This window comes from Mesoplodon densirostris, chromosome 16 (assembly GCF_025265405.1).
Source record: "Mesoplodon densirostris isolate mMesDen1 chromosome 16, mMesDen1 primary haplotype, whole genome shotgun sequence".
NCBI classification, from domain to species: Eukaryota; Metazoa; Chordata; class Mammalia; order Artiodactyla; family Ziphiidae; genus Mesoplodon; species Mesoplodon densirostris.
The window spans coordinates 72,220,802-72,247,080 of NC_082676.1; the positions used below are offsets into that span (position 1 = coordinate 72,220,802).

At 54.5% G+C, this 26,279-nt stretch overlaps 3 protein-coding genes across 3 annotated transcripts; 2 read left to right on the top strand and 1 right to left on the bottom strand.

Moving 5' to 3' along the window:
- The first annotated feature begins 1,040 nt into the window (after positions 1–1,040).
- CSTL1 (cystatin like 1) lies at positions 1,041–4,331 on the top strand. The gene is given in 3 exon segments (XM_060079260.1): positions 1,041–1,256; positions 3,452–3,565; positions 4,224–4,331. Coding segments are annotated over 3 exon segments (438 nt in total).
- A 4,649-nt stretch (positions 4,332–8,980) lies between these two features.
- CST11 (cystatin 11) lies at positions 8,981–11,555 on the bottom strand. Its single transcript, XM_060079330.1, has 3 exons — positions 11,331–11,555; positions 10,653–10,757; positions 8,981–9,064 (listed from the first exon to the last, which is right to left on the bottom strand). The coding sequence occupies exons 1-3, from the start codon at positions 11,553–11,555 to the stop codon at positions 8,981–8,983; spliced, it is 414 nt and encodes a 137-aa protein (XP_059935313.1).
- Positions 11,556–21,686: 10,131 nt separating this feature from the next.
- On the top strand, positions 21,687–25,233 carry LOC132477124 (probable cystatin-15). The gene is made up of 3 exons (XM_060079482.1): positions 21,687–21,884; positions 24,047–24,157; positions 25,087–25,233. The coding sequence occupies exons 1-3, from the start codon at positions 21,690–21,692 to the stop codon at positions 25,231–25,233; spliced, it is 453 nt and encodes a 150-aa protein (XP_059935465.1). The 5' UTR covers positions 21,687–21,689.
- Positions 25,234–26,279: the final 1,046 nt, after the last annotated feature.

Below are 26,279 nucleotides of genomic sequence, written 5' to 3' on the forward strand. Positions count from 1 at the left end.
ACGGGAAGGCAGGGCCAAGGAGGCTGCTTAAACTAACTTGTTACCCCTTTACCTCTGGGCACCCTGAGCCCAACCCCTTTGTCTTGGCAACTTCACAGATTTATTGTGTCCCTATCAACAAAGTATGAATGGTCCCTGTTCTGGTCACTTCTCTGGGTCTTCATTCTCTTGTGAAGCCTCCCATGTACATGTCAAAGCCAGTAAAGTTTGTATACTTGTCTCCTGTTCATCTGCCTTCTGTCAGTTTAATTCTTAGGCTCAGCCAGAGACCCAAAGAGGGGAGAGGACATTTCCCTTCCCTATATGGGCAGCACCTAACCTTCAGGGGTCTGCAGGATTAATCTCTGAATAAGGCCCACAGCTCATTCCTCCCCCACAGAGAGGCTGGGGTTACCTCACAAAGCTCCGCTGGGGTCACACCAAGATGGTAAGAGCTAGCGCTGGGGTGCAGGAACAGTAGAACTCTGTGGTGAGTGGGTGGCAGAGATCCAGCGTCTAGAAGAAGTATGGAATAGTGGATGGCCGGGCTAGACGACTGGAACCCACTGTAGGTAATGTGGAATGTATCCTGTTCAGTGTCTCTGATTCCTTGCATCCCAGGTCAAACATTACCTTCTCCATGGCCTTCCCCGAGTCCCACAAACGGCCCTTCTCTGTCTGATACACCAGCAATTCTTGCCTGTGGGGTCTGCTCTGGGGGCTTTTGTCCTCCCTGCGTGTGAAGGTAACGAGGGGGTCTTGCCCGCCTTGGTGGGTGTTTAGAAATCCCACTTGCCTCAGTCACTGAAGAACCCAAGGGGCAAGAAAGGAGAACGAGCTGACGGCGGGTTGGGCAGCCGCGCAGGAAAATTTCCCCAGCGGGTCCTCCGGTCAAGTCATGGGGAGGACCCGAAGGAAGGGGTTGGGGCCTCAGTCTCTGTTTTATGGCAGGCGGGCATCTCCTGGGGAAGCCTGCGTGGGTGACAGCTGCGTGGGTGACGGCTGCTGGCACCTTTCTACCTGGAAGGCCTGGTGGGGAGGAGGCTTCTGAGGCCACAGAGATGGGAGCTGGACCCTGGGGGAATGCTCTGCTGCTGCTGGCGGCCCTGGCCCTGGTGGCCAGGCTGGGTCAATTGCAACAGTGGAGTGGCTTCTAGGAGTCCACGAGCCCAAAGAACGTGAACTCCACCGTCGCCTTCTTCATGGAGACGTACAACAACAACAGTCATGACTCCTACCTGTTCTGCGTAGACCAGCTGCTCCGAAGCCGGGTGCAGGTGAGAGCGGGTGAGCAGGGCCTCGTGGGCACAGGTGTGTCTCCCGGAGAGGACCAGGGGGCGCCTTCCCAGGAGCAGGGTCGTTCAGACTCAGAGCCACCTGAGCACCGAGGTTATTCTCATTTGAACGGAAATGTCCCCGAGCTCCTCAGCTGCTCTTCCGAGGGAAGAATCGCTTTCATTCAGAAATTTGCCAGAAGGACAGCAAATGAGGCTGGTCTCGTCTCCTTTATTATTCCTCTCGTTTGGCAAAACCTAAGTGTTCTCTGTGGGTTCCCCTCAGCGATAGATTTTCCGTGTCCAGGGTTGTAAAATCTGAGTCTGGATGTTCTAGCCATGTCCTTCAGAAAGCTGGAATGACACAGAGGACCTCTAGCAGGGTCCTGTAGGAACCTGGAGGTACACGTCATCTCTCATTTTGTTTTACATATAAAGTGTCTCTGAAATACATCAATTGAAGGATAACAGAGGAAAGAAAAGTTGTTAAAAACCCACTTTTGTTGGTCCAACCTGCCCTCAAGGTTAGATAGTAAACTATATGAGTTAGGGAAGTGGCAATAATGCATCTTCGTTCAATTAACTGGATTTGGAAAAAAACTGACTAGGAGAAAAGGGTTCTGGCTAGAGAGAGGGTCAGCAGGAACACAGAAACCAGCCAGGGTGGGGCAGGGCAGGCGGGCAGTGCTAGTGTGACACTAAGGGGCCTCACAGGGTGTGGACAGCATCCTGTCTGCCTGAGTCACACACTCTTGCTGCAAGACGGCGGCTTGCGGCGCCAAGGACATTGAGGTGACATGGCCACAAGGTGGCGGCCATCCACCAAATTCTGCACAAGTTGGCATTTTCTCCCCCATCAGTCTCTGGGGTGAAGCTGGAGCCCAAGGAGGCCAGTCGTGTGGAGTTGGTCCTTTGTCACTAACAGTTAACTGAAATCATTGTTTATAAGCAAACTTTTGATGTCATGCATCAGGATTAGTGGACAGGGCGGGTGCACCCCTGGGTAGCTGGGTGACGATCGCCTGCTGCCACGTGATTGTGTCCGTCTGTACCTCATAGAGGGCAGGGAGGGGATGCGGTGGCCGTCTCTGCTGGGCTCCTGGTCCCCCTTCTGGGTTTGACACCCAGCTCCTCCTAATCGTGGAGTCTTGGTCAAGCACCATCTATACTCTCCAGACCTCAGTTTCCTGACCTGCAAAGTGGGCAGAATAAGAGTGAAGCGGCATCTATGAAAACACTTGTATCATCATGATTATTCTTCTTATTATTTAACTAACGAGCCTAACAATGAATAAGAAAACACTGTGCACTCTGAAATGTTAGTTAAACTGGCCAGCAGTGTTTTCATTTCTTCACACATGCGGGGTGTGCTGAGGGTCAGTGTGAAACCTCTTGGCACCAGCCCTGCAAGCTGGATACAGCCGTCCTTCAGTGGAGAGCCAGAAGCCCTGCATCTTGAGGTCCTTCCAGTGGCTGCCGGGACCAGGGCGGTGGTCCTGCCCCAGGCCCCTTCCCCTGCTGCTCTGCCCTGAGGTTTTCTGGGGGGCTGTCCTCCCGGGGGCCACCCCAGAGAGTGCCCAGCCTTCTCACTGGTTTGACCACTGACTTTGGGGCAAGGCAGTGGGGAGGGAGGAAGAGGACAGAGGCAGAGCCCAGGGAACCGATGAGGCTCCATCCTGGCATTCTGAGGACCGCTGTGCAGACTAGGGTATACGATGGGGCTGCAGCCAAGTTGCCTCCCTGGTCCCAAGGATGCGAGGGAGACAGGTGAGAAGCCACCTGTGGCTGCAGCAGTGGAGCCGGTGCAGAGCAGGGACTGGGCTCTGCACATGCTGGGCGCTGACCGGGGACCACTGGGCAACCTCCAGCCAGGAGGGGAGGAGGGAATGGGGACAGAGACTCCTGGGATTTCACTCTCCAACCCAGCTCCTCCTGGGGAGCATCAGCCATGCTTGGAGTCAAATCAAACAGCCCTTTTTGACTTCCCGGGTGGTCAGTAGGTAAGACTCTGAGCTCCCAATGCAGGGGTCCCAGGTTCGATCCCTGGTCAGGGAACTAGATCCTGCGTGCATGCTGCAACTGAGTCCACATGACGCAACTAGAGATCCCATGTGCCACAACTAAGACCTGGCACAGCCAAAATAAATATTTAAAAAACAAACAAACAAACAAATCTAATAGCCTTTGCTTCTTGGTAGCTGACGACAGGCGTGGAGTACCTAGTCACCGTGAAAATTAGCTAGACCGAGTGCAAGAGGAGCAGCACGAACAGCTCCTGGTGCCCCATTCAGAGCAAGAAGAAGCTGCAGAAGGTGTGTGCCGGCAGCTGTCTGAGAAGGCGCTCCAGTCAAGGGGGGAATAAACGTTTTACAAGGAAACATGGACAGGATGTCGGAAGCTCTGGCAGCCGTGTGGCTGGGACAGTGAGGATGCAGCCCCAGGGCTGCCTGATGCCACCGGTGGTGCCTGGGGCCGGGAGAGGGGGAAGGGAAGCCCTCTGACTGGGTGTCTCCCCACCCTGCACTGGCACAGCCCTGGCCCCAGGCCTCCCGGCCGCTGGACGCCTCACCCACCTGGCATACTCCCCGGCCCTTGGGTGGAAGCGGCTTTACCTTCCTTGGGGACCTTGTTCTGTCTGGGTCTGCACCGCTGGGTCCCTGTGGATTGTCCAGTCACCTCCTTGCCTTCCAACCTATGTCTTCCTTCTGGTCCCTTCTGGCAGCACCTCCTGCAAGCTGGCAGGTGCAGGAGGACTGCGGGGGTGGGGAGCCCAGGGTGACATTCCTGTGCCGGCTTGGCTGACCCTCTCAGCCCCAGCATGTGCCAGTGAGCAGATCTGGCCTTGCCCACGTGTCAGGCCGGGTCCAGACTCCCCAGGCAGGGGCTGGTGGTGGAGGCAGGAATTTTTGTTGCCTTCAAAAAAAGTATTTCCCAGAAAGCTGATTGTCCGTTTCCTTTCTCCTTCTACAGAGTTTCATTTGTGATTTTCTGGTATATACTGTGCCCTGGGGGAACCATTACCAGCTGTGGAACAACTCCTGTCTAGATGCCTAGGTGCATATGTCTAGAGATCCTTGATGAAACGTTGGACGGTCGTGCTGTGTGCTTTGCATTGTAGAATCTAAAAGGCCCTTGAATCCCTCATCAGGATCTCGGTACACGCTCACACGTACATGCACACTCACAGCCACCCAAACCTCACACGTGTGCACTCACACACTCATGCCCATAGTCAGTGGTCTTTAGGCGGCTGATGTGGTTTGAGCAGAAGGTTGTTAATCCTTCGGGGGAAGCTCATCCCTTAGTTTCTACCTCCAGCCCACACCTCTGAGGCTTTTCACGAGTCAGGCACATCCTGACTCTGGCCTGAGCCTGGAGAGCCTAGTTTCTGTCCCACGCACGTACAACTCTGTGACTGACACCTGCCTTTGTGAGTGTGTCAGGGGTCCCCACGCCCACCCTCTGGCTCAGGAATTCACTAGGAGGATTCCCAGGACCTGGCAGGTGTACAGTCGTACTCAAGGCTGTGAATTTTACAGTGAAGGATACAGGACAAAATCAGCCAAGGGAAGAGGCTCGTGGGGAGAAGTCCCCGAAACCAGGCACAGGATTCCAGGGTCCCCTCCGGGGGCAGCCACACAGGACATGCCTCATTCCTCCAGGAATTAGATAAAGTGTGTGCCAGGGAAACTCCCCAGGGACTCAGTGCCCCAGGATTTCACTGGAGCTGCTCACATAGGCAGCCTCTGCCCAGCATGTACCGAAATTTTAGATTTCTGGAAAGAAAGCAGGTGCTCAGCATAAATCCCATTGTTTGTATAAACATTGTAGCCCTAGTGAGGCCCTCTTATCACTTAGGGAAAGTTTTATATCGGGAATGGTTTACTGTCCCAGTTCCCAGACTCCAGCCAAGGCCGACTTTGCAAGCAGGCCTTTCCAAGGACCCCGTGTCTTGGGCTGGCCGTGGGATGGTCTTCCTGACAGAGTTCTCGAGCTGCTCACGGGCTCACTGCTGGTGGAGTGAAGCCCACGGTGTCTTCCGTCATGTGACTCACAGTCAAGCAGAGAAGGTGTGCCCTGGACCACACACAGGGAGTGGCTGTGGGCTGAGATGTGCCCCCAGACCAGCTGGCCTCCTCCCCAGGGAGCAGTCCCACCATCAGTCACAATGGCAACTCGAGAGAGTGTTTCCTGAGGGGGAAGAGTAAACACAAACCAGAAACTCACATTGGCCGGAGGGGCCTGAGGCAGAGTGGAGGATGGAGGTGAAGGGATAAAGGTGGTAAAATTCTTGTGCAAAAAAGAGGGAAGCTGGAAGCATCTGGTTTTGCAAATCTGACGTCACTGGGGGCTGCCTGGGGGCCTGGTGCTGCCTGCTGCCCTCACTACCTTACTTGACAGCCCTATAAAATGGCAGCTTATCCCCACATCACAGGCCAGGAGCCTCCAAAGGGAACTCTGTCCAGATCCTAACATCCCAGCCGAGGTTGACCTATTGGCTGAACTTCTAGAAATGGAATGCAAAGGAAGGTAAACCTTCTCTCAAACTGGTAGAATACTGACACCAGTAGACCAAATTATATATACATAATGTAATGTCTAGGCAACCACTAAAAAGGCTATGCAGAGATACACTCAAAAACAGTATAGATAGGTGCAAGTGGAATTCTTAAAAAAGTGTTCAAGAAACTCACAGGAAGAATAAAGAAAGCACAAATAAAAAGCAGAGAGAACAGAGAACAAATAGTAAAATAGACGTAAGCCCTAACATGTTAATAATGTCATGCATAGTATGTACAAACCACATATAAATTGTCTAAACAAGCCAATTAAAAGACAGATAATGATAGAGTGGATTAAAAAAGTGACCCAACTGTATGCTGTCTACAAGAAACTTACTTTAAATATAACGATACAGGTAGGTTGGAAGTAAAAAAGTGAAGGTTATATTATGCGAACATTAATTGAAAGCAGGAGAGCCTATATTAATATCAGATGAAGTTGACCTCAGGGCAAAGATTATCACCAGGGATAGAGGGGAACATTATGATACATCTACTCTGGAAAAGTTTGGCAGTTTCTTTAAAAAAAAAATCCTAAAATATACTTTAGCGCACAAGTCAGCAATTGCATTCCTGGGCATTTAACCTAGAGAAATGAAAACTTAGGTCCACACATGAACCTTACATGCTTGTACGTAGAAGCTTCATTTGTAATAGCCCCAAACTTGAAAACAACTAACACACCTACAATAGGTAAATAGTTAACTGTGTACTGAGGATGCCATGGAATGCCACTAAGCAATTAAAAGGCACACACTACTGATGCATGAAACAACTTGGATAGATCCCAAGGGCATTGTGACCAGTCTCTAAAGGGCACACACTGTATGTTTCTATTTACCCAACATGTTTGAATTGCCACAGTAATAAAGATGGAGAAGTGAGAGGTTGCTGGGAGTTTGAGGTGGTGAAAGAAAGGTATGACTACAGAGGGGTTAGTGCAGAATGTCTTCATGGTGGTGGCCACACAAATCAACACATATGACAAAATGACACACATACACACTGTACGGTGTCAGTTTCCTGCTTGTGATATTTTTCTGTAATTACAAAAGATGTAACCATGGCGGGAAGCTAGATGAAGGGTACAAGAGACCGCTCTGTACGCTTTGTAACTTCCTGGGAATCTACATTTCAAAATAAAAAAAAGTTTCAAAAACCCACTGGGCTGAGAAATCCAAAATCAATGAGCACAAATGTCCTACCTTTCCTTTATTCTCCCCTCCAAGCCTCACCTTCAGACATAGTAACCAAAGTGCCGGAAGAGAGCTGCATGGCTGATTAATATTAAAGTATGCTGCTAATGCCCGTATTCTTATGAATCACTGTTTGTTTGAATATCTGCTTTGTGTTAGGCATTGTGTTAAGCAACTTACAAGCATTATCATCATTAATCTTTGCAACTCTTCCAAGAAATAGGTACTGTCATTCTCGTTTAACGATGAAGAAATTGGGGCTTCCCTGGTGGTGCAGTGGTTGAGAGTCCGCCAGCGGATGCAGGGGACACGGGTTCATGCCCCGGTCTGGGAAGATCCCACATGCCGCGGAGCGGCTGGGCCCGTGAGCCATGGCTGCTGAGCCTGCGTGTCCGGAGCCTGTGCTCTGCAACGGGAGAGGCCACAACAGTGAGAGTCCCGCATACCGCAAAAAAAAAAAAAAAAAAGATGAAGAAATTGTAGGTTAGCATTTTCCCAGACAGTTGGCGGAGGGAATTCTCACCTGGGTCCCACCTGAAATGGGGTCCTGAGGACGCCGGAACTTTCATAGGGAGAGTAGAAGTTGAAAAACATTGTTCTTTCAAAGCTCCAGCCTCCTCCAGCTGGTGGGGACGTGGGTGGCCGCTGTCGGCTCACGAGTCCCCTGTCCCTTTGGTGTTCTGCTTGTGTCCTCTCACATCTCATCCTTCTGTGCACACCAGCTCCAGGTTCCAACACCTGTGCCCTGTCACCTCTGGCTGTTTGCTCTGCCCTCGAGCCACCCCAGGCCAGAGGTTCCAGGGAATTAATGCCCCACAGGAGCTGTCCTGCAGCCAGTAACTGGGGATCAATGCCCCAGCTCCCTCTCTCTGCCGGTCGATGGACGCTGTGTGTGCCCGTGTGTTTTCCAGAGAGTCCCTAGAATTCCCCTGTGATATTAAACCCCAAGGCTTTTGCCCGAACTCTTGCGGAGGGGCTCGTCCTTTCCCTACTGGATGTGAACGAGGGCAGATGTGACCCAGTGAACTGCTGGCACCATCTTGAGACCACATGGAGGAAGTCGAGGGGAGAGATGAGCCTGATGACATTATTTGAAACACTGATCAAGCTGGTGGGTGAGGGATGCTTATTCCTCACTGCGAATGTGACATCCATGAAAAGGACACCACTTCAATGCAGCATGCCTGGTTTCACTCTGCCCTCGACCATTCCCCTCCTGCAGGAATTCATCAGATGGGTCTGTTTGGGAAGAATAAACGGGGCGTTATACCCACGTCCTCCTCCTCTCACAGGCGCCCACGTTTTCCTCGCCAATTCTGGGAGAGGAATCTCTCTGGGAAGAGACCTGCTCTGGTCCAGTGTTGCTGATGCTGGAGGTGTGAGTCTAATTCTGGAGTCTGGTATCAGAAAGTGCACGTGCCTGTAAAAATAAGGCACATCTCCCAACCTAGCTCTTACCAGTCACAAAGGCCCTCCATTTTTTCAATTACCTGCATTATTTCTCCTCGTTTCCCCTTGTTTCACACTTTAGGCACGGAAGATTCATTGGGTCCCTCAGAGATGTCATCACAGGCATTCTTGCCAATATCTCTTAGCTGTTCATTTAAGTCATTAGAGCATCCTCCCTCGTTCCCCTTCTCCCTTTTCTCATCTCCTTATTTTAAAATCTAAAGAATCTTACTTGATATAAGGATGAGAATGAAGGTCTGCTATCCTGCGGGTATAGGCTATAAAACCAAAAATTACACATATCACCTCATTTGGACCCCCAAACTGCCCTAGCCCAGAAGACCTTCAGATCATATTATTATGAGTTGAAGAATTTGGGGGAAAAAAGGAGTGGAAACATAAACATTCAAAGCGTTAAGAGTATAGGCTGACCAACGTTTATTTTCTATATTGAGAACTCCTGTTTAATGCAGGGTTCTTTTTCACACAGTGACTCTGTGTGGGCTGCAGTCTGAGACACCTAGCCATCCGTGCAGTTTTGGGCCAGAACTTTATACTTTTCAAACCAGGGAATAACAAATACTGAGAAGAAGCAATCGATTTTCTGAAAAAGACAAGAAAACAAAATATAAAAAAGATCACCATGGAAAGAGGAAGGTGTAAGACAAGCAGATGGGGAAAATGACCCTGGCTCACCTGCCTCCAGTCCACAGGTGGGTCCATCTTTATTTTGATTTCAATGACTTGAGAGTGTCACTGCTGAAACCACCCCACAAAATGTCCTTCTGCTTGTGGTTAGAATTGGAGACTGGAAATCAAGTGTCCACCCGCCCACATCACCATGGTAATGACTGATGCTTCCTCTTCTTTTCTGCTCATGTGCTGTTCATACAGTGACCACACTTACCCTCACTTGGCTCCCTTTCTCTCTCCCCCCTCCCACTCTCCACCTCATCCCTCCTGCTTCCTTTCCCCTTCCTCCCACCCAACCCATCCCCTCTCCTTCCCTCCTGCTGTCTTTCCTTCCTTCCTTCCTTCATCCATCTGTCCGTCCACCCACCATCACATCCTCTCCTCCCCCTTCCCTGTTCTAGCCCAAGATCCCCTTTCTTCTCCCACAAGGAAAGATCAATCAACATATTTTGCACATTATTATCATTTCATAGTGCGATTTTGCTTTCTTGCTCTTCGCTGGGAAGCCAGGGCGGGGATGAGGTGACGTGGGAGGCGTAAACGTTGACATTTCTCCTAAAGTAGAGTTCAGAATATTAACCCCACCATTTAATCTCTCACAGTGATGAGACTCTCTAAGTTTACCTTACTGTTATCGTCATCTAGTCTTTTCATAGATTTCATGATCTTCTCCAGGGAAGAACCAAAAACGTCTAACTTGCTAGATTTTGAAGACTTCTCTATGGAGGGGGGAGCCCGTGGATGGACATGTGTTTGTCTTGAGAACACCTAGGCCATTAGAACTAGGGTGACCATGGAATCTATGAATCAAACCAGGACGTGTTGTAGGCAACTGGGGCTGCTGTTAACAGTGACACTAAGAAGCTGGGCACAAATCAGGACTGTTCTAGGCAAGGTGGGTCATGTGATCACCGCCATGTTAGTTCCTTTGGGTAAAGAGCAGAGATTTGCAGGGCCTGTAGGACTTGGGACCTTCAAGGCTCCTGAGCACTTGGGCCCACCTGACGCGTGTGTGTGTGATGGTCCACCACTTGCAGTGGTGATGGTCCAGCCGGCTTCCCCGATGTGACAAAACTGGGTGGGGACAAAGCCACTGTTGGGGAGGTGGGCCCGCATCGGGTCACTTGCCTGCAGGCTTGTCCCCTCTCTGACCCACCCCACCACCGGTTGAACTATTTCTGAACGCATTTTCCCACCTCTTCCTCCTCCTCTTTGCCTAAACACTGCTGGATGAAAGAACCAGAGGCTGCAGCCCAGCGACTGTGTCTTACGTCAGGCTGAGGTTCAGATATTCAGTGGGTTCACCAACAAGGTCCCCCGGCTGCGAAAATATTATTATAATCAGCTACTTCCCTCGGGCCCAGAGTGTCCCCCCACTCCCCCACAGCTCAGCCACCTTGGCTTCTGCCTCTGGACCCCCCAACTGCTTCATCATTCTTCCAACGACAAAGGAGCAGGGCACTGAGAAATAAGCTCGTTCTGGGTGACGTGACCAGTACCTTGTAGAGCTCGCCCTCCTGGAAGGAGCAGTTGTTCACCTCCATCTTGAGGCAGATGGTCCGCCGCATCTCCAGGTTTATGCGATACTCCATGTGGTCAGTCAGCTGTCGGAGGCAAGGACAGGGGGATAAAGGACCTCCTCTCCCTTGTCTGTAGCTTCCGGGGCTGGGGACTCCTAGTGTGGCACCCCAGGGCGAGGGCCTGCACTGGACAGACCTGTGGGCTCCCCCCACCCCCTGTCTGCCTCCCGTGCCCCTTTCTGCCATTGGAGCAGAATTCCCCAGAAGCCACTCCATGGGCAAAGTCACCCTTGGGTGACCCACGTGATGCTCACGGTTTGTAAAGGGCAGAGAGCAGCAGCCTAGACGCTGAGGGCCAGCCCGTCTCAGCTGCGGGTCCTGGCGCTGCCGCCCCACGTGGAAACAGCCCCCGACGTGCACACATGTGGTGTGCCTGGCACCTTGGAGACCCCTCACGCGGGGCCACAGGCGGCTCGGGCCCTCAGGCCAGGGTGTGCAGCCCTGGTCCTGGGTATCGGTTAAGCAGCTCCATTTCATCCACTCCAGGGGATTTCTGCTTCTCTTAAAGCCTCCACTTTGGGCTAAGCAAGGCTGAGTTCACTTGTGTGGCCACCCCGAGCCTGCGGTGGCCTGGCGCAATGGGAGGGGGACACTGACCCTCTTCAGGACCTTGAGAACGCGCACAATCCGGAAGTTGTACGTGTCCTGGCTCTTCTTGTTGAAGTCCTTGGTCACAAAGTCCAGGGTGGTCACCACGACAGGATCTGACACGGGCACCTCGTGGACACTTATGAAGGTTTTCCTCCTTGTTTGGTAGGTGAGGGCCACCAGGGCCCCCATGATGGCCAGCAGCAGCCGGGGACCCTGCTGGGGTCTGGCCATCGTGGCTCACCCTGACAAGGCTGCTCTGCCCAGACAGATTTAAGGCAGCCGGGGGGCACCCATGCATGTCCTCCTACCTCGTTTTCTGCAGCCAGAGCTGCAGGGAGACCAGGGCAGACTCGTGTCCTCCTCGCAGGCCTCCGTGTCTCACATGCACACACACACCGAATTCCCCTCTCTCTTTGGGGGGCTGCTCTCTCAGCAGCACAGACCCTCCTGCTGCCCCAGCATCTCTGGGTGGGAGCCAGGCCGGGGGTTTCTGTCCGCTGAGCCTGGCCCAGCCGGGCCGTGGGAGGCCTGAGCAGCAGGCAGGAAGCGATGGGTACTTGGGGGCGCTGGATCCCAGGGCGGTGGGGCGAGACGGAGCCCTGAACACCTCGTCCCCCTGTCCCTGTGATCTTCCTCAGACTTTCCTCTGGTCGTCTCCTCCCCACTCCCCAGGCTGGCTGGGATGCAAGCTCGCCCACAAGCCCAAACCTTGGCATCTTCCTCCTGCTAATATTTCTTAACCCTGGGAGGTACCTGAGCCTCCCTGGAGAAGCTGATACTCCCCAGAAAACAGAGGGTGTGCCCCGTAGGGGAAGCTTGCGGTGTGGCCACGACGCGGCTCTGTCTTCATGTCCTGCTGTCCCTGTGGATGCACCAGCCATGCTATCCGTCCCTGCGACCCTCTGTGGCACTCGTACAACACACGCGCCCTCGGTCCAGTACCAAGGGGCCAGGGTCTTCAGATGCCCAGAGCTTAGAAGGCACTTGGAGCTGCTCTTCTCCATCCTGGAGGCCTGCCTGGAGAGGGAGAGATGGTTTCTGTCATTCTCCCCTGCCCTCTGTCTGCCCTGCTTCCCGTCTCACCACCCGCGGGCCCTGGACCTTCCTGGTCTGGATGAGGCGAGGAAGGGGAGGGACTGGGAAGCTCCAGCGGCGGGGCGCCCACCCCGGCGGGATTCTGGGGCCGACGGCCAAGCGGGTCCCTTCCCTGTTCTGCCCCAGCTTCCACAACAGTGACCTCTCCTCTGCTGGCACCTGGTTAGTGTGCTGTGGCTGCGGTGACAAGTGACCACCAACGGTGGCTTAACACGACACACACTTATTATCTCACAGTTCTGGAGATCGGAGGTCCTAAAATTACGGTGTGCGCAGGGCTGCACTGCTTCCAGAGGCGTTAGGGAAGAACATTTTCTTTGCCTCTTCCAGCCTCCAGAGGCATGGCTCAGCCTGGGCCCCCTTCCTCCATCCCCCCAAACAAAAATATCAACATTTCCCATAGGATGGAAGTAGGATATAGTCTCATAACACAATTTTCAAATGTCCCGGATACAATCCAAGATTATTCAGCATATGAAGAACCAAAAAAATTTCTCTCTGTTAAAGAATTCCCGGGCTTCCCTGGTGGCGCAGTGGTTGCGAGTCTGCCTGCCGACGCAGGGGACACGGGCTTGTGCCCCGGTCCAGGAAGGTCCCACGTGCCGCGGAACGGCTGGGCCCATGGGCCATGGCCACTGAGCCTGCGGGTCTGGAGCCTGTGCTCCGCGACGGGAGAGGCCACAACAGTGAGAGGTCTGCGTACCGCAAAAAAAAAAAAAAAAAAAGATGGATAAAGATACATAATGGAAACGCTAATGAGAACATTGCTGATGTGGCTACTCTGATGTCAGACAAAACTGATTCTAGAGCAACAGCATCACTGGGATGCAAAGGTGTGATGGATGAGGAGAAAATGACCTAACAGTTCTGTTTGTACAAAAGCACTTAATACAGAGTCTCAAATACATACAGCAAGAATGATGAGAAAAGAAGACCAGACAAATCCACAATCATAATCACAGTGAGAGATGTTAATGCATCTCTCAGAAACGGACAGAACAACAGACCAAAACCCAAACCCAAACCAAAGAAAACTCAATAAAACAAAACAAAGTAAAGAAGTCAGTAGGTGGAAGGTTTGGTCACATGGGCAACCTGAGTTACGTCAATACCTAACTCTGCACCTGAAAAATGCAGAACATACAGTCTTTTCAAGAACCTGTGGGGACTGCCCTGGCGGTCCAGTGGCTAAGACTTTGCTTTCCAATGAGGGGAGTGTGGGTTCAATCCCTGGTCGGGGAGCTAAGATCCCATGTGCCTTGCCGCCAAAAAAACAAAACCTAAAACAGAAGTGGTATTGTAACAAATACACTGAAGACTTTTAAAATGGTCTACATCAAAAAAAAACAAAGAACCTGTGGAATATTGGCCATAAAACAAATCTCAACAAATTTCAGAGAAGAGATATAATGGAAAGTACATTCTCTGACTGTAGTGAACTTGAGCTGGAAGTCGATAAGAGAAAAGACAATTAGGAAATCAACCATGGTTAGTAATTCCTATCAGGGCAGTAATGAGGGCAACTCCTCCTAGACACCTCCACTGCTGGCTGCACACCCTGTACTACCATGTGCCCGGCTGGTGGTGTTGGTTCCAGCCAAGGTCATAGACAGGCTTGGCTTCCTGGAGCTCCCAGGAAATCACAGGACTCTGGCAGTCCCTGCCTGCACAGTCCCCAGGGCAAGCAGGGGGGATGCAGGGCCCTGCGGAGTGGGACCCTGTCAGGATGAAGCTCTGAAAACAAGGGGGACAGAGCCTGCTCCATGTGTGTCCCTGCAGTCAGGCTTTCTGTGATGAGGCAGGAGTGCCAGCAGGAGGGACAGGCAGGGGATGCAGAGGAGGAGGTGGGCACAGGCGTCTTCAAAGCGGGAGGCCAGAGCGCAGGGCTGCGTGGGCTGTGGGCTGTGGAGGGCCCCCCCCCGCCCCCCGTCACCTGTCTTTTGTGCTGACTCTGGACAGCATGTTCCCAAAGGCAGCTCTGCTTCTGGGGCTCACTGTCGTGGGCATTCACATCCGGATCATTCAAAAAGAATTTGTAGACATTAATAAGGACCACGATTATTTTGCCGTGTCTGTGGAGTTCGCCATGGCTTGGTTCAAGAGTGGCCATGAGGAGGAGCACGCTGACAAGCTGCTGGAGGTCAGGCAGCCCAGCAAAAGGTGAGTGGCAGTCGCGGGCCCAGGCCGCCGGATGGCCAGCCCCGAGCCAGCCCAGGTCAGCGGGGCTCTGACGTGAGGGTCCCCCGCTGCACACACTCCTGATGGGACTGGAGGCTGGCCCCCTCCCTGCACAGATGGCCCAGGCTTCCCTCAAGGGCACTCATTTGCTGACTGGCTGGCCCTCCTCTGGGCTGCGTCACAGCCCTGGACCTGGGGAGGCTGAGGGCCCCTCGAGCATCACTGCAGACTCGGCTGCCCCCAACCCCCATCAGGCCCTAAGCCCGTCTTCGCCCAGGGTCCAGCGGCAGTGCAAGGGTCTGGGCATGTGTGTCTGTGTGTGTGTAGCTGGTGGCATCAGCTGCAGGCATTCCTGAGCCCCTAAGGAAGCCAGCTTTCTAGACAATTCAAGGTCAGGGCCGTGCTCCTCCCTATCGAAGTTTCTGGTTACATTCCTCTCCGTGTTGGAGTTCTTCCGAGTTTTCACAACCTCTCTGTAGGGGATGAAATCCTATCTTGTGTTAACCTCTTAGAGAAGCTGATGGACACACAGAGCAGCACCCGGTTCACAAACATCCACCTGGATGAAGGTTTACAAGGTGAGCCCTTTGGTGCTGCAGCTGTCCCAGGAGAGACAGAGCATCCAGCCCCGAGCCCCCCGTCCTGGTCTGGATGCTGCCCCCAAGGGACAGGGCAGCTCTGAGGGCGGCTCGGTGGACAAGCACCCCCAGCCGCCTCCCTAGAAGGAGCCGGGTGATGCCCTCCGTGTGTCTGGCTGATGCAATTGAGAGCTGGGTCTCGTGTCAGGCGTGCTGTGTGTGTGCTCTCAGCGCCGGGACCCCACCTCCCGTGACCACCCCCCTTCCACCACTGGCATGTACTGGTGATGTGGCTCCTGGGTATCAGCCATCAAGAGGGCGGCAGGGAAGAGTCCAGGGCTGCTGGAGCTGCACTCAGGGACATCTTTTTGTTGGTTATGTGCTTGCAGAGAAATTGCACATGGTTTGTGTGTCCTATTCATGTGCACATTGTAGTCTTTTGCCCACTTTTCTACTGGATTCTCTGCCTTTCTGTTTTCTAATTTCTCCTTGACAGAACTGGACAATGATATATTTAATGGACCTGGAGCTGGGCCGCACAATTTGTAAAACATACGACAAAGACATTGACAACTGCCCCTTGCAAGAAGGCCCGGAAGAGAAAAAGGTTTGAGAGTAAAATCAACCCAAAGCATCACAAATCTGAGAAGGAAAAATCATATCAAGGAGGGTGTATTAGGAAAACACATAGTGCCCATGCATCTCCTTTATTTCCCACACTGAACACCTCACTTCTGACCCTTCTGGTTACCAAATGTGTGGGGTTTTTCCCCCACAAAACAATTCTCGGGGATACCAGTTACCTACCTGGAGGTGGCATCAAGTCTCACAGGTTAAGGGCTCAGGCCCATGAGACACCCCGACCCATTCAGATGCCAGTCGCAGGGAGTAGGTCCCCAGGCTGCCCACAACTTCTGTTCAACTGACCACAAATTGGAGGTTCCCATGTCCCCCTCTTCAGGTTTGATTAATTTGCTAGAGTGGCTCACAGAACTCAGGGAAATACTTACATTTCCCATCTTATTAAAGGATATGGTAAAGGATACAGATGAACAGCCAGATGCAGAGATACACAAGGTGAGGTGGGGGAGGGTTCTGAGCACAGGAGCTTCTGAGGATCGAGGTGTATCACCCCTCCCCCCAATATGTGGATGTGCTCACCCACATGGATGCTCTGAACCCCACACCATCAGGATTCTAGGGAGGCTTCCGCACGTAGGCAGGACTATCCCGAGCCCCATCATTGGTCATCATTGGTCTTTCTGCTGATCATCCCCCAGCCAGGGGCCCACCCAGAGTCACCTCAATAGAACAAAACACGTTCCTGGTGTTCTTATCACCTAGAAATTTACAATGGATCCACGTGTTCTGTGCCAGGAATACAGGCAGAGACCAATATACATATTTTCTTAATCTCAGAGCATGCCGAGGGGAGGGTGCTTAGGGAAGTCCTCAGGGATGACCATGGGGCAGAATGACAGGTCCTGGCCCCTCCTCGCCAGGTCCCAGGGCTCCCCCTGTACAGAGATGCTCCCAGCACAGCAACAAGCTGAGCCCTGTGCTCACAGCCCGGCTGGCCCACCAGAGAACCCCACAGACCCCCATGGGCCCTTCCCTCTTGGATGGAGCCTCCCCGGGTCCTAGCCTCCAGCTTCCTGAGACCTCGGGTCCAGGAAGACGCTGTTCTCCCTCTGGGCCTCTCCTTCCTTTGCTCCGTTTCTTCTGGACAGGAGGACAGTTTAGTTTGCTGGTCGCCCCACCCCTCCCTCTGGTCTCCTGGGCGGCAAGGAGGAGTCCTGGTCAGTCAGACCGCTTGTCACCACCCTATGAACTGACTGAAACCTTGGGGATGGGCCTCAGTCAGGGTGATGCCCTCAGTGGGGCTGGGGTCTCCCTGGACCCCAGCCTTGGGGCAGCCTCTCCTTGGGGTGGGTTTGCAGCTGCAGCTGATGGCGGGGTGGGCACCATCTGGACCATCTCCTGGGCAGTCTGCTGGCTCCCCCAAGAGCTCACAGGGCAGAGACCCTTCAGGCAGCGTCACGTGCGCTGGGTTGGGGGGACCCTGAAGGGCAGGTGATGGCCCCACCAGGCACCCTCTCAGGAGTCCCTGCCTTGATGGTGGAGACTTGAGCTCTGGAGCCCAGCCCCAGGCCACTGTTTGATTCTGCTTTACTTTCCTCTTTAGTTTTTAATGCACCTTGAGCTCCTGGTAAGTCCTTCCTGCTAAGTGCTCTTATTGTTGTGTACATTGTTCTGATTTTATGTCTTACATAAAATTACTTTTTTCAGGTGAGCTGCACTTTCATTGTGGACTCACGGCCATGGATTACCCAGTTCACCCTCCTGAACAGCACCTGCCAGCAGAAATGGGGGGAGGAGTTCCCTGCTCCCACAGCGGCTCCTTTTCTCCTGAAGAATGAGAGTCTGGAGTCCTAGGTCTGCATGGCACCAGAGCAATTAAAGGCATCTCAGAGCACATTTTGGGTCCCTGTCAGTTTTGCATTCTCCCTGATGGTTTATGTCCATGGATGTTGCTGCCAGTGACAAGCGATGGAGAATTTACCATTGTTGTTCTCACCCTGGCTGTGGGTGCAGGGTGCTGAGTCAATCAAACTCCTCAGCTCATGGGAGGGTGCCCTTCCTGGTTCTTGCAGGGTCCTCATGGTTGGTGTGTGTACTCATTCATTCATTCATTCATATATTCTCCATCTGTCCATCATCTGTCCATCCATGCATCCATCCACCCATCCATCCATCCATCATCCATGCATCTATTCTTCCATTCCTTTGTTCATCATCCTCCAATCTCTCCAGGCTCCCATCCACTCCACTCAAAAGGAATCCAGACAGTTTTGCCAGGCGACAGCCACCTGTGTCCCTTCTGTGTCCATCTCTGAGGCCAGATTCACAGTGAGTGGCCCTTCTGCGGTGGTGGTGCTGGGTTGATGCCCAGGCACAGGGGTGGCAGGTGGGTGACAAAGGTGACAGAAGGCTCTGTCCTCTGTGGATCGCCATCGGGGCGTCTGCCCTGGAGCTGCCTGACTGACGAGAAGTCTTCTCAGGGCGTCTGGGGTCAGCTCAGAAGATGGCAGCTCCAGTCACCCCTCCCCTCATGCTCCCTGACCCCTGCGCCCCCCATCGGCACCCAGCCTGGCCTCCATGGCCGTCAACACTGACCACTAGCCCTGGGACAGGCCCTGAGGTGACAGAGCCCCCCATGAGCACCTCTCTCTTCCCGGGTCCTGGTGGGGGCAGCCCTGGAGGGGCCGAGGGATGGGGGCCTGGGGCCCTAAGTGGGACAGAGAGGCCATGGGACGCTATCTGGAGGAGGACTTCAGAGGGAGGGGCTGAGGGATCTTCCCTCCACCTTTTCAGTTCGGGGATCTGGTTTGCATGTCCCGTGGTTGGCAGGCTGTCCCTTTCCTGACTGACCTATTGCCATGATGTGCCCATAAGCACTGGTGAAAGAGGCGTCCCCCTCCCTGCCCCCCAGCTCTGGGCAGCTCCTTGAGTACCGCTGGCCTGAGCCAGCTTTGGTCCTTTAGTACCTGTGTTTGGGATTTCTAACATCTCCCCACAATCTGATAAGTGCAAATACAAACTGATAAGGGTGGCTGTGTGGTCAGCCAATCTTCCTTTGAGGGCACTTGGGCTCAGAGGGGTGGAGCCATTGTTCCTGGGCCCCGTGCTGGCCACGGCCAGACAGAACCCCCTGAGCAATAGTGGCCACCTTCACCTCAACTCCTGTTTCCCATCGGAAGGTCTGTGTCCTGCTCTTTTCAATTCTTCTGTGGTCTGACCTCAGATGCACTTTAACTACACCGGGGGGCTTTGCACATGTCCCTCAGCATTCAGAGCCAGTCATGGGGTGATTTAAAACCCACCACGAGCCTCCCGTGGGGCACCAGGGTACGAATGCAGGTGCCAGAGGCTGACTGCAGCCTTTGTCTGCTGGTTGCAGCTCTAAACACATACAGGATTGGAAACGTGGCCTTTGGGGAACTGACTGTCACAGCTTTGCTTGCTTAAGGAAGTTACAACAGGTCTCTCAGGGGGCCACCTCTTCTCCTGGTCTCTGCAGAAGTAAAGTCACACGTGACAGGACCAGGGGGAGAACAATCAGATGTCTGGTCCCAGGAGGAGAGTGAAAGCACCCTCTCAATAACTGACAGAGCCCACCAGGTGAAAATCAGATGATATTTACAAAAACAGAAGAATTCATTTAACAAATTTGATTTTGATTACCTTGGAGACTTTAACTAAGCTACTCCATGGGGCGTCCAGTTTGTAGGGTCAGGTGGCTTGTGGGGACCTTACACTGACACCAACCCCTCATATGAGCACGTGCCCGAGAGAGCAAATAAAAGGCTTTGTGTGACTTCCCCCGAAGGTTGTCCCCCAGGGCCCATCCCTGTCCTGCCCTTAGATAAGACCCCAGCAGAGCTTTTCAGAACCTGCTCTCTTGGCTTGAGTTGACCAGTCTGGCATTACCCGGGAGCCCAAGGCCTCAGGTGGTGGCGTGTGCCTCTTGGTCTCTGTCTGCTTCCGGCTGTGACCACCTCCAGCCCACACCATGTGGAAACCGCTGGTACCTCCTCCAGGGCCTGTGAGCAGTAAACGTCTCTGTTTCAGTTTCTCTGTTGTCTCTGCTGAGCCACGGCTCACCACCAAGCTCCCTGGGCTGCACCTCAGTGTTGATTTGACAAATTAATAACAATTACGTAGAACATTCACCAGCAGCTGCAGAACACATATTCTTTTTGAGCTGATACACCATTTATCCAAATTCAGCACATTCTGATCCGTAAGGCAAATTTCAGTGGATTTCAAAGAACCTACATCATATAGAATGAGTTCTCCAGGCACAGTGAAGTTTAGGTTGAAATTAAGGAGGAAAGTGAAAATTCAGCAACACACCCCTAGGTAACATGCGGGCTGGAGAAACCCTCTCGATTCCGGTTGGGGTATATGTTTAAAGTAAATGATGAAAAACTTTATGAGGAAACATACTCGAGAAGCTGCTGAGGTCTGGGTCCAAGGAATGTGAGATCTGGACATCACAGGCGCCCGAGGATGGACAGGGCTGTGGCCGGTGACCTGTCCCTCCCTCAGTGGAAGGAAACTATCACAAGGAAGCAGAAGGAACGGGAAAGAAAACAGAGCCTGTTGGAGACAATCGAGGAATCCAACGGCCGACCCTTCGCAACGTCTCATGAGGCTGCTCCTCCAGCAGGAGGTATCTAGACGTGGAGAAGTTGGGAAGGAAAACAGAGCCTCCTGACAGATTCTGCAGATCTCGGAAGACTACAGATGCTACAGTCACCACTGCCAGGGGTGGCGAACCAGCGTGGGGGCCGCAGCTTCTCTGTGGAGGAAACGAGCAGGCCCGCACACACCTCGGAGCAGGTTCCTACATCCTCACCGGGACTGCCCTGACGGGACCCTGCCGTGTCTTAGACCCCAGGCTGACAGTCGTCCAGAGGTGTGACTGCGAGGGTGGTGACGAGGGTGTCCCCACTGTGTCCATACTCCCCTCTCTTCCTGGGCCAGCCCCAGTCCTGTCCTACAACCTGTGCCCACGGCGATGGCCCAGGCCCCGCATCCTTTCTGGGATCATCATTAACACACAGGAGTCCGTCTCCCCCATGTCCAGTGTGGAGCATCCTCACGTCCACAGGCAGCAATCCCACTTTCCCGGCCCGCTCCCTCCCACGGCGTGGTGTGCATCCCAGGCAGGGCACATCAGTAACACGGTTCCCGTGAGAAGAGCCTGACACAGCCACACGGCAGAGGCCACAGCACCACAGTTGGCAGATCTGCGTGAGAATGCACATTGGCTGGGTCAAGGCAGGGCCTGACCTTCCCCAGCCCTGGAACCCCTCCTGCCCATGGCTACCGCTCACATCCATTCCAGCAGAGCCCCTGCCTTGGCTGGCTTACCCCTTGTCCCCTGCCCAAGGCCAAGCACGGCCAGGCCTCCTGTCATGTAGGTCAGCAGGTGCCAGCTGTGGTGGAGAGAATGGTGCCCCGGCCCCTGCGCCGCCCCTCACTGGACCTTCCCGTTGTGCCCTGAGGTCGTCGGCTGCAGCCAAGGTCAGAGGTAGATCTGGTTTTCTCCTGGCTCCCGGGACTCAGGACCCACCAGCATTCCTAAGTGCCCGTGACTCTGCCAGCCCAGGGAGGCACAGCCATGAGGGCAAAGCCTAGTGGGCTTGAGACCCTCACCCAGGCCCTACCGAAGCTAGGCTGGGGATGCCCTGGGGATGCCCTGGAGATGAGGGGGAACGGAGCCTGCATGTCCTTGGGCCCAAGGCTTACGAGATAAGGGGTGGAAATTGGGACACGCCCCCGCCACCGCCTCCCGTTGGGTGATGATGGGAGGGACAGAGAGGAGGAGCCAGGCAGAGGGCCTGGCCAGCAGCACAGGACTGTGCAGGGCAGGGCGGCACTGGCTGGGGAGCTGGGGAGGGCTGCCCACCGAGTACTGCTGGCCTCCAGGCCGACGCCGGACAGCATGTTCCTGAAGCTGTCTCTGCTCCTGGGGCTTCTTGCTCTGGGGCCTCATGTCTGCAGCTGGAAGTTTGAGGACATCAGTAAGAGTACGCAAAACTTCCGCTTGTGTGTGGAGTTTGCTGTGTTTTACTTCAATGAACATGAGCTGGATGAGTACGCTTACAAGCTGCTTTGGGTAGGACGGAGCCAGCGCAAGGTGAGGGGGATGGGAGTGGGGGTGGGGGTGGGGGTGGGAGTGGGGGATGGGGGTGGAGTGAGAGTGGGGGATGGGGGTGGGGGATGGGGGTGGGGGTCGGAGTGGGAGTGGGGGATGGGGGTGGGGGATGGGGGTGGGGTGGGAGTGGGGAGGTGAGGGTGGGGCCTGGGGGCCAGAAGGTGAGGGAGGCTCCCTGTCTTCGGCTCCACCTTCTCCCTGAAACCGGGCCTGGGGTCGGGGGAAGGGGCCGTCCACGGTCTGCAGGAAAAGGTAAGGGATATTTCATTTGGTCAAGGATATTTAAAAATACAAGGTACCAAAATAGAAGGGCTCCAAGTTTCTGATGTGTTAGCTTAGCGCTTGGAACAGGGAGAGAAGGAGAGGGAGGCAGAGAGCAGGTGAGGAGGGAGACGGAGGGGAGGCAGCGCCCCAACATCAAAGCCCAGGAAGGGCCGACAGCGCAGAGTGGAGCCGCTCGCAGGCCTCCGCTGCCAGGATAACTGCCTGGATGCTGGGCTGAGGCCCCGCATGAAGTGAGCCGGCCTCGACCACGTGGCCGCCGTGGGTCAGGCCTGGCGGGAGGCAGACAGGGCGTGATCTCGTGGGGCTGTTACGCCGGTGGTGAGAAGCACACAGGCCCCAACTTTTCCGGTGAGATAGTGGAAGACCTGGACAAGAGCGGTCAGTGTAGGACCGCAGGGCTGAGGGGAGGGGCAGGGTGGGGGGCCTGGAAAGTGCTCTTCATGACGGGCACTCCTGGAAGGACCCGGGGTGGGGACAAGAAGGGCGGGCAGCCCCGGAGAGGGCCCTGGACCGGGGTGAGCTGCGAGTGCCCGGCGGGGCCAGCCTGAGGGCTATGGGCCCGTGTCTCAGGGCAGGAGGTTCCGAGAGGCGGGCGTGTGCCAGCGCTGGGTCAGGATGTGACCCTCGGAGGAGCAGGGACTCGCGGGAGGAGGTCGCTCAGCTTTGTCCAGCATCTCTCTGGACCCCGTCGGGGCAGTGGGCTCCACAGCTTGGGGGCAAGTTGAGACCAGGGTGCAGGAGCTGGGCCCTGGACGTCAGGAGGCAGAGGAAGACCTGCTTCTGAGTCGGCTTGGAGGTTGACGTGGCGTGTAGTGGGGCGGGGGTCAGGCACAGACCCCAGGTCTTTGTCCCGAGCAGGTGGGCAGACAGCAGAGTGAGGGGCGGGGGAGACAGGAAGATGGCCGGGCCGAGTCCGTCACAGTCAGTGTTCCCGAGGCAGTTCTGAGAAAGAAGGCCGTGGGTTACAGAGCATCAGGGTGGGGAGGAGGGGGGACCTGATGGGAGTGTGGGTGTCCTTAGCACCTGGCTGTGAAGCGCTTTCCCACCGATGCTCATACCTCCCCCGCCCCGGATACTTTGTCTGGATTAGTTGTTGTCCAACAGTCTTGAACCCAGACCCATTCTTGGCCCCAGATGGCTAGCCCCAAGCTGGCCCAGGTCAGCGGGGCTCTGATGTGAAGGTCCCCCGCTGCACACACTCCTAATGGGACTGGAGGCTGGTCCCCTCCCTGCACAGACGGCCCTGGTTTCCCTCAAGGGCTCTCATTTGCTGACCGGCTGGCCCTCCTCTGGGCTGTGCCCAGCTCTGGACCTGTGGAGGCCGAGGGCCCCTCGAGCATCACTGTGGACTGAGCTGCCACCCCTGCCCTGCCCTAAGCCTATCCTTGCCCAGGGTCCAGCGGCAGTGCAAGGGGCTGGGCGCGCGTGTGCGTGCGTGCGTGTGTGTGTGTGTGGCTGGTGGCATCAGCTGCAGGCATTCCTGAGCCCCTAAGGAAGCCAGCTTTCTAGACAATTCAAGGTCAGGGCCGTGCTCCTCCCTATGGAAGTTTCTGGTTACATTCCTCTCCATGTACTCGTGACGCGGCTCCTGGGTAGCAGCCATCAGGAGGGCGGCAGGGAAGAGTCCAGGGCTGGAGCTGCACTCAGGGACGTCGTTTTGGAGGAAGAGTAGAGAATTAAAATGAAAAAGTAAAATAATACATAAAGTAAAAATAAGAAAAATGCACCTAGGTTTGTTCCAATTTATACACATGTGTACATTCATACCCATTTGCCCATTTTCTACTTGGTTCTCTGTGTTTTTCCCATTACTGCAAAGTAAGTATTTCACAGAAGTTTCTACAATCTTTCCTTGTCAGACGTATACGTGGATATATTTAATGGACCTGGAGCTGGGCCGCACAATTTGTAAAAAACACGACGAAGACATTGACAACTGCCCCTTGCAAGAAGGCCCGGAAGAGAAAAAGGTTTGAGTATAAAATCAACCAAAAGCATCACAAATCTTCAGAGAATGAAAAATAATGTCAAGAAGGGTCTATGAGAGGAGGCTTGGAAGTTCACAGGGATGACTGTGGGGCAGAATGACAGGTCCTGGCCCCTCCCCGCCAGGTCCCAGGGCTCCCCCTGTACAGAGATGCTCCCAGCACAGCAACAAGCTGGGCCCTGTGCTCACAGCCCGGCTGGCCCACCAGAGAACCCCACAGACCCCCATGGGCCCTTCCCTCTTGGATGGAGCCTCCCTGGGTCCCAGCCTCCAGCTTCCTGAGACCTCGGGTCCAGGAAGACGCTGTTCTCCCTCTGGGCCTCTCCTTCCTTTGCTCCGTTTCTTCTGGACAGGAGGACAGTTTAGTTTGCTGGTCGCCCCACCCCTCCCTCTGGTCTCCTGGGCGGCAAGGAGGAGTCCTGGTCAGTCAGACCGCTTGTCATCACCCTATGAACTGACTGAAACCTTGGGGATGGGCCTCAGTCAGGGTGATGCCCTCAGTGGGGCTGGGGTCTCCCTGGACCCCAGCCTTGGGGCAGCCTCTCCTTGGGGTGGGTTTGCAGCTGCAGCTGATGGCGGGGTGGGCACCATCTGGACCATCTCCTGGGCAGTCTGCTGGCTCCCCCAAGAGCTCACAGGGCAGAGACCCTTCAGGCAGCGTCACGTGCGCTGGGTTGGGGGGACCCTGAAGGGCAGGTGATGGCCCCACCAGGCACCCTCTCAGGAGCCCCTGCCTTGATGGTGGAGACTTGAGCTCTGGAGCCCAGCCCCAGGCCACTGTTTGATTCTGCTTTACTTTCCTCTTTAGTTTTTAATGCACCTTGAGCTCCTGGTAAGTCCTTCCTGCTAAGTGCTCTTACTGTTGTGTACATTGTTCTGATTTTATGTCTTACATAAAATTACTTTTTTCAGGTGAGCTGCACTTTCATTGTGGACTCACGGCCATGGATTACCCAGTTCACCCTCCTGAACAGCACCTGCCAGCAGAAATGGGGGGAGGAGTTCCCGGCTCCCACAGCGGCTCCTTTTCTCCTGAAGAATGAGAGTCTGGAGTCCTAGGTCTGCATGGCACCAGAGCAATTAAAGGCATCTCAGAGCACATTTTGGGTCCCTGTCAGTTTTGCATTCTCCCTGATGGTTTATGTCCATGGATGTTGCTGCCAGTGACAAGCGATGGAGAATTTACCATTGTTGTTCTCACCCTGGCTGTGGGTGCCGGATGCCGAGTCAGTCAAACTCCTCAGCTCATGGGAGGGTGCCCTTCCTGGTTCTTGCAGGGTCCTCATGGTTGGTGTGTGTACTCATTCATTCATTCATTCATATATTCTCCATCTGTCCATCATCTGTCCATCCATGCATCCGTCCATCCATCCTTCCATGATCCATGCTTCCATCCATCCATCCATGCATCCATTCTTCCATTCCTTTGTTCATCATCCTCCAGTCTCTCCAGGCTCCCATCCACTCCACTCAAAAGGAATCCAGACAGTTTTGCCAGGCGACAGCCACCTGTGTCCCTTCTGTGTCCATCTCTGAGGCCAGATTCACAGTGAGTGGCCCTTCTGTGGTGGTGGTGCTGGGTTGATGCCCAGGCACAGGGGTGGCAGGTGGGTGACAAAGGTGACAGAAGGCTCTGTCCTCTGTGGATCGCCATCGGGGCGTCTGCCCTGGAGCTGCCTGCCTGACGAGAAGTCTTCTCAGGGCGTCTGGGGTCAGCTCAGAAGATGGCAGCTCCAGTCACCCCTCCCCTCATGCTCCCTGACCCCTGCGCCCCCCATCGGCACCCAGCCTGGCCTCCATGGCCGTCAACACTGACCACTAGCCCTGGGACAGGCCCTGAGGTGACAGAGCCCCCCATGAGCACCTCTCTCTTCCCGGGTCCTGGTGGGGGCAGCCCTGGAGGGGCCGAGGAATGGGGGCCTGGGGCCCTAAGTGGGACAGAGAGGCCATGGGACGCTGTCTGGAGGAGGACTTCAGAGGGAGGGGCTGAGGGGTCTTCCCTCCACCTTTTCAGTTCGGGGATCTGGTTTGCATGTCCATGGTGGTTAGTCTATCCTTTCCTGGCCAGTTGGTTCCCTTGAAGTTGTCATCAGTGCTGATGGGAC

What these genes read in the sequence shown, in the direction of transcription:
- LOC132477124 (XM_060079482.1), top strand. Translation starts at nt 21,690, where the DNA reads ATGTTCCTGAAGCTGTCTCTGCTCCTGGGGCTTCTTGCTCTGGGGCCT. An exon ending in TAGGACGGAGCCAGCGCAAG is followed by an intron (nt 21,885 to 24,046) that starts GTGAGGGGGATG and finishes TTTCCTTGTCAG; the next exon opens with ACGTATACGTGGATATATTT. An exon ending in AAGGCCCGGAAGAGAAAAAG is followed by an intron (nt 24,158 to 25,086) that starts GTTTGAGTATAA and finishes TACTTTTTTCAG; the next exon opens with GTGAGCTGCACTTTCATTGT.
- CST11 (XM_060079330.1), bottom strand. Translation starts at nt 11,555, where the DNA reads ATGGCCAGACCCCAGCAGGGTCCCCGGCTGCTGCTGGCCATCATGGGG. An exon ending in TTCTCAAGGTCCTGAAGAGG is followed by an intron (nt 10,758 to 11,330) that starts GTCAGTGTCCCC and finishes TGCCTCCGACAG; the next exon opens with CTGACTGACCACATGGAGTA. An exon ending in AGGAGGGCGAGCTCTACAAG is followed by an intron (nt 9,065 to 10,652) that starts GTACTGGTCACG and finishes TGTCTTTTTCAG; the next exon opens with AAAATCGATTGCTTCTTCTC.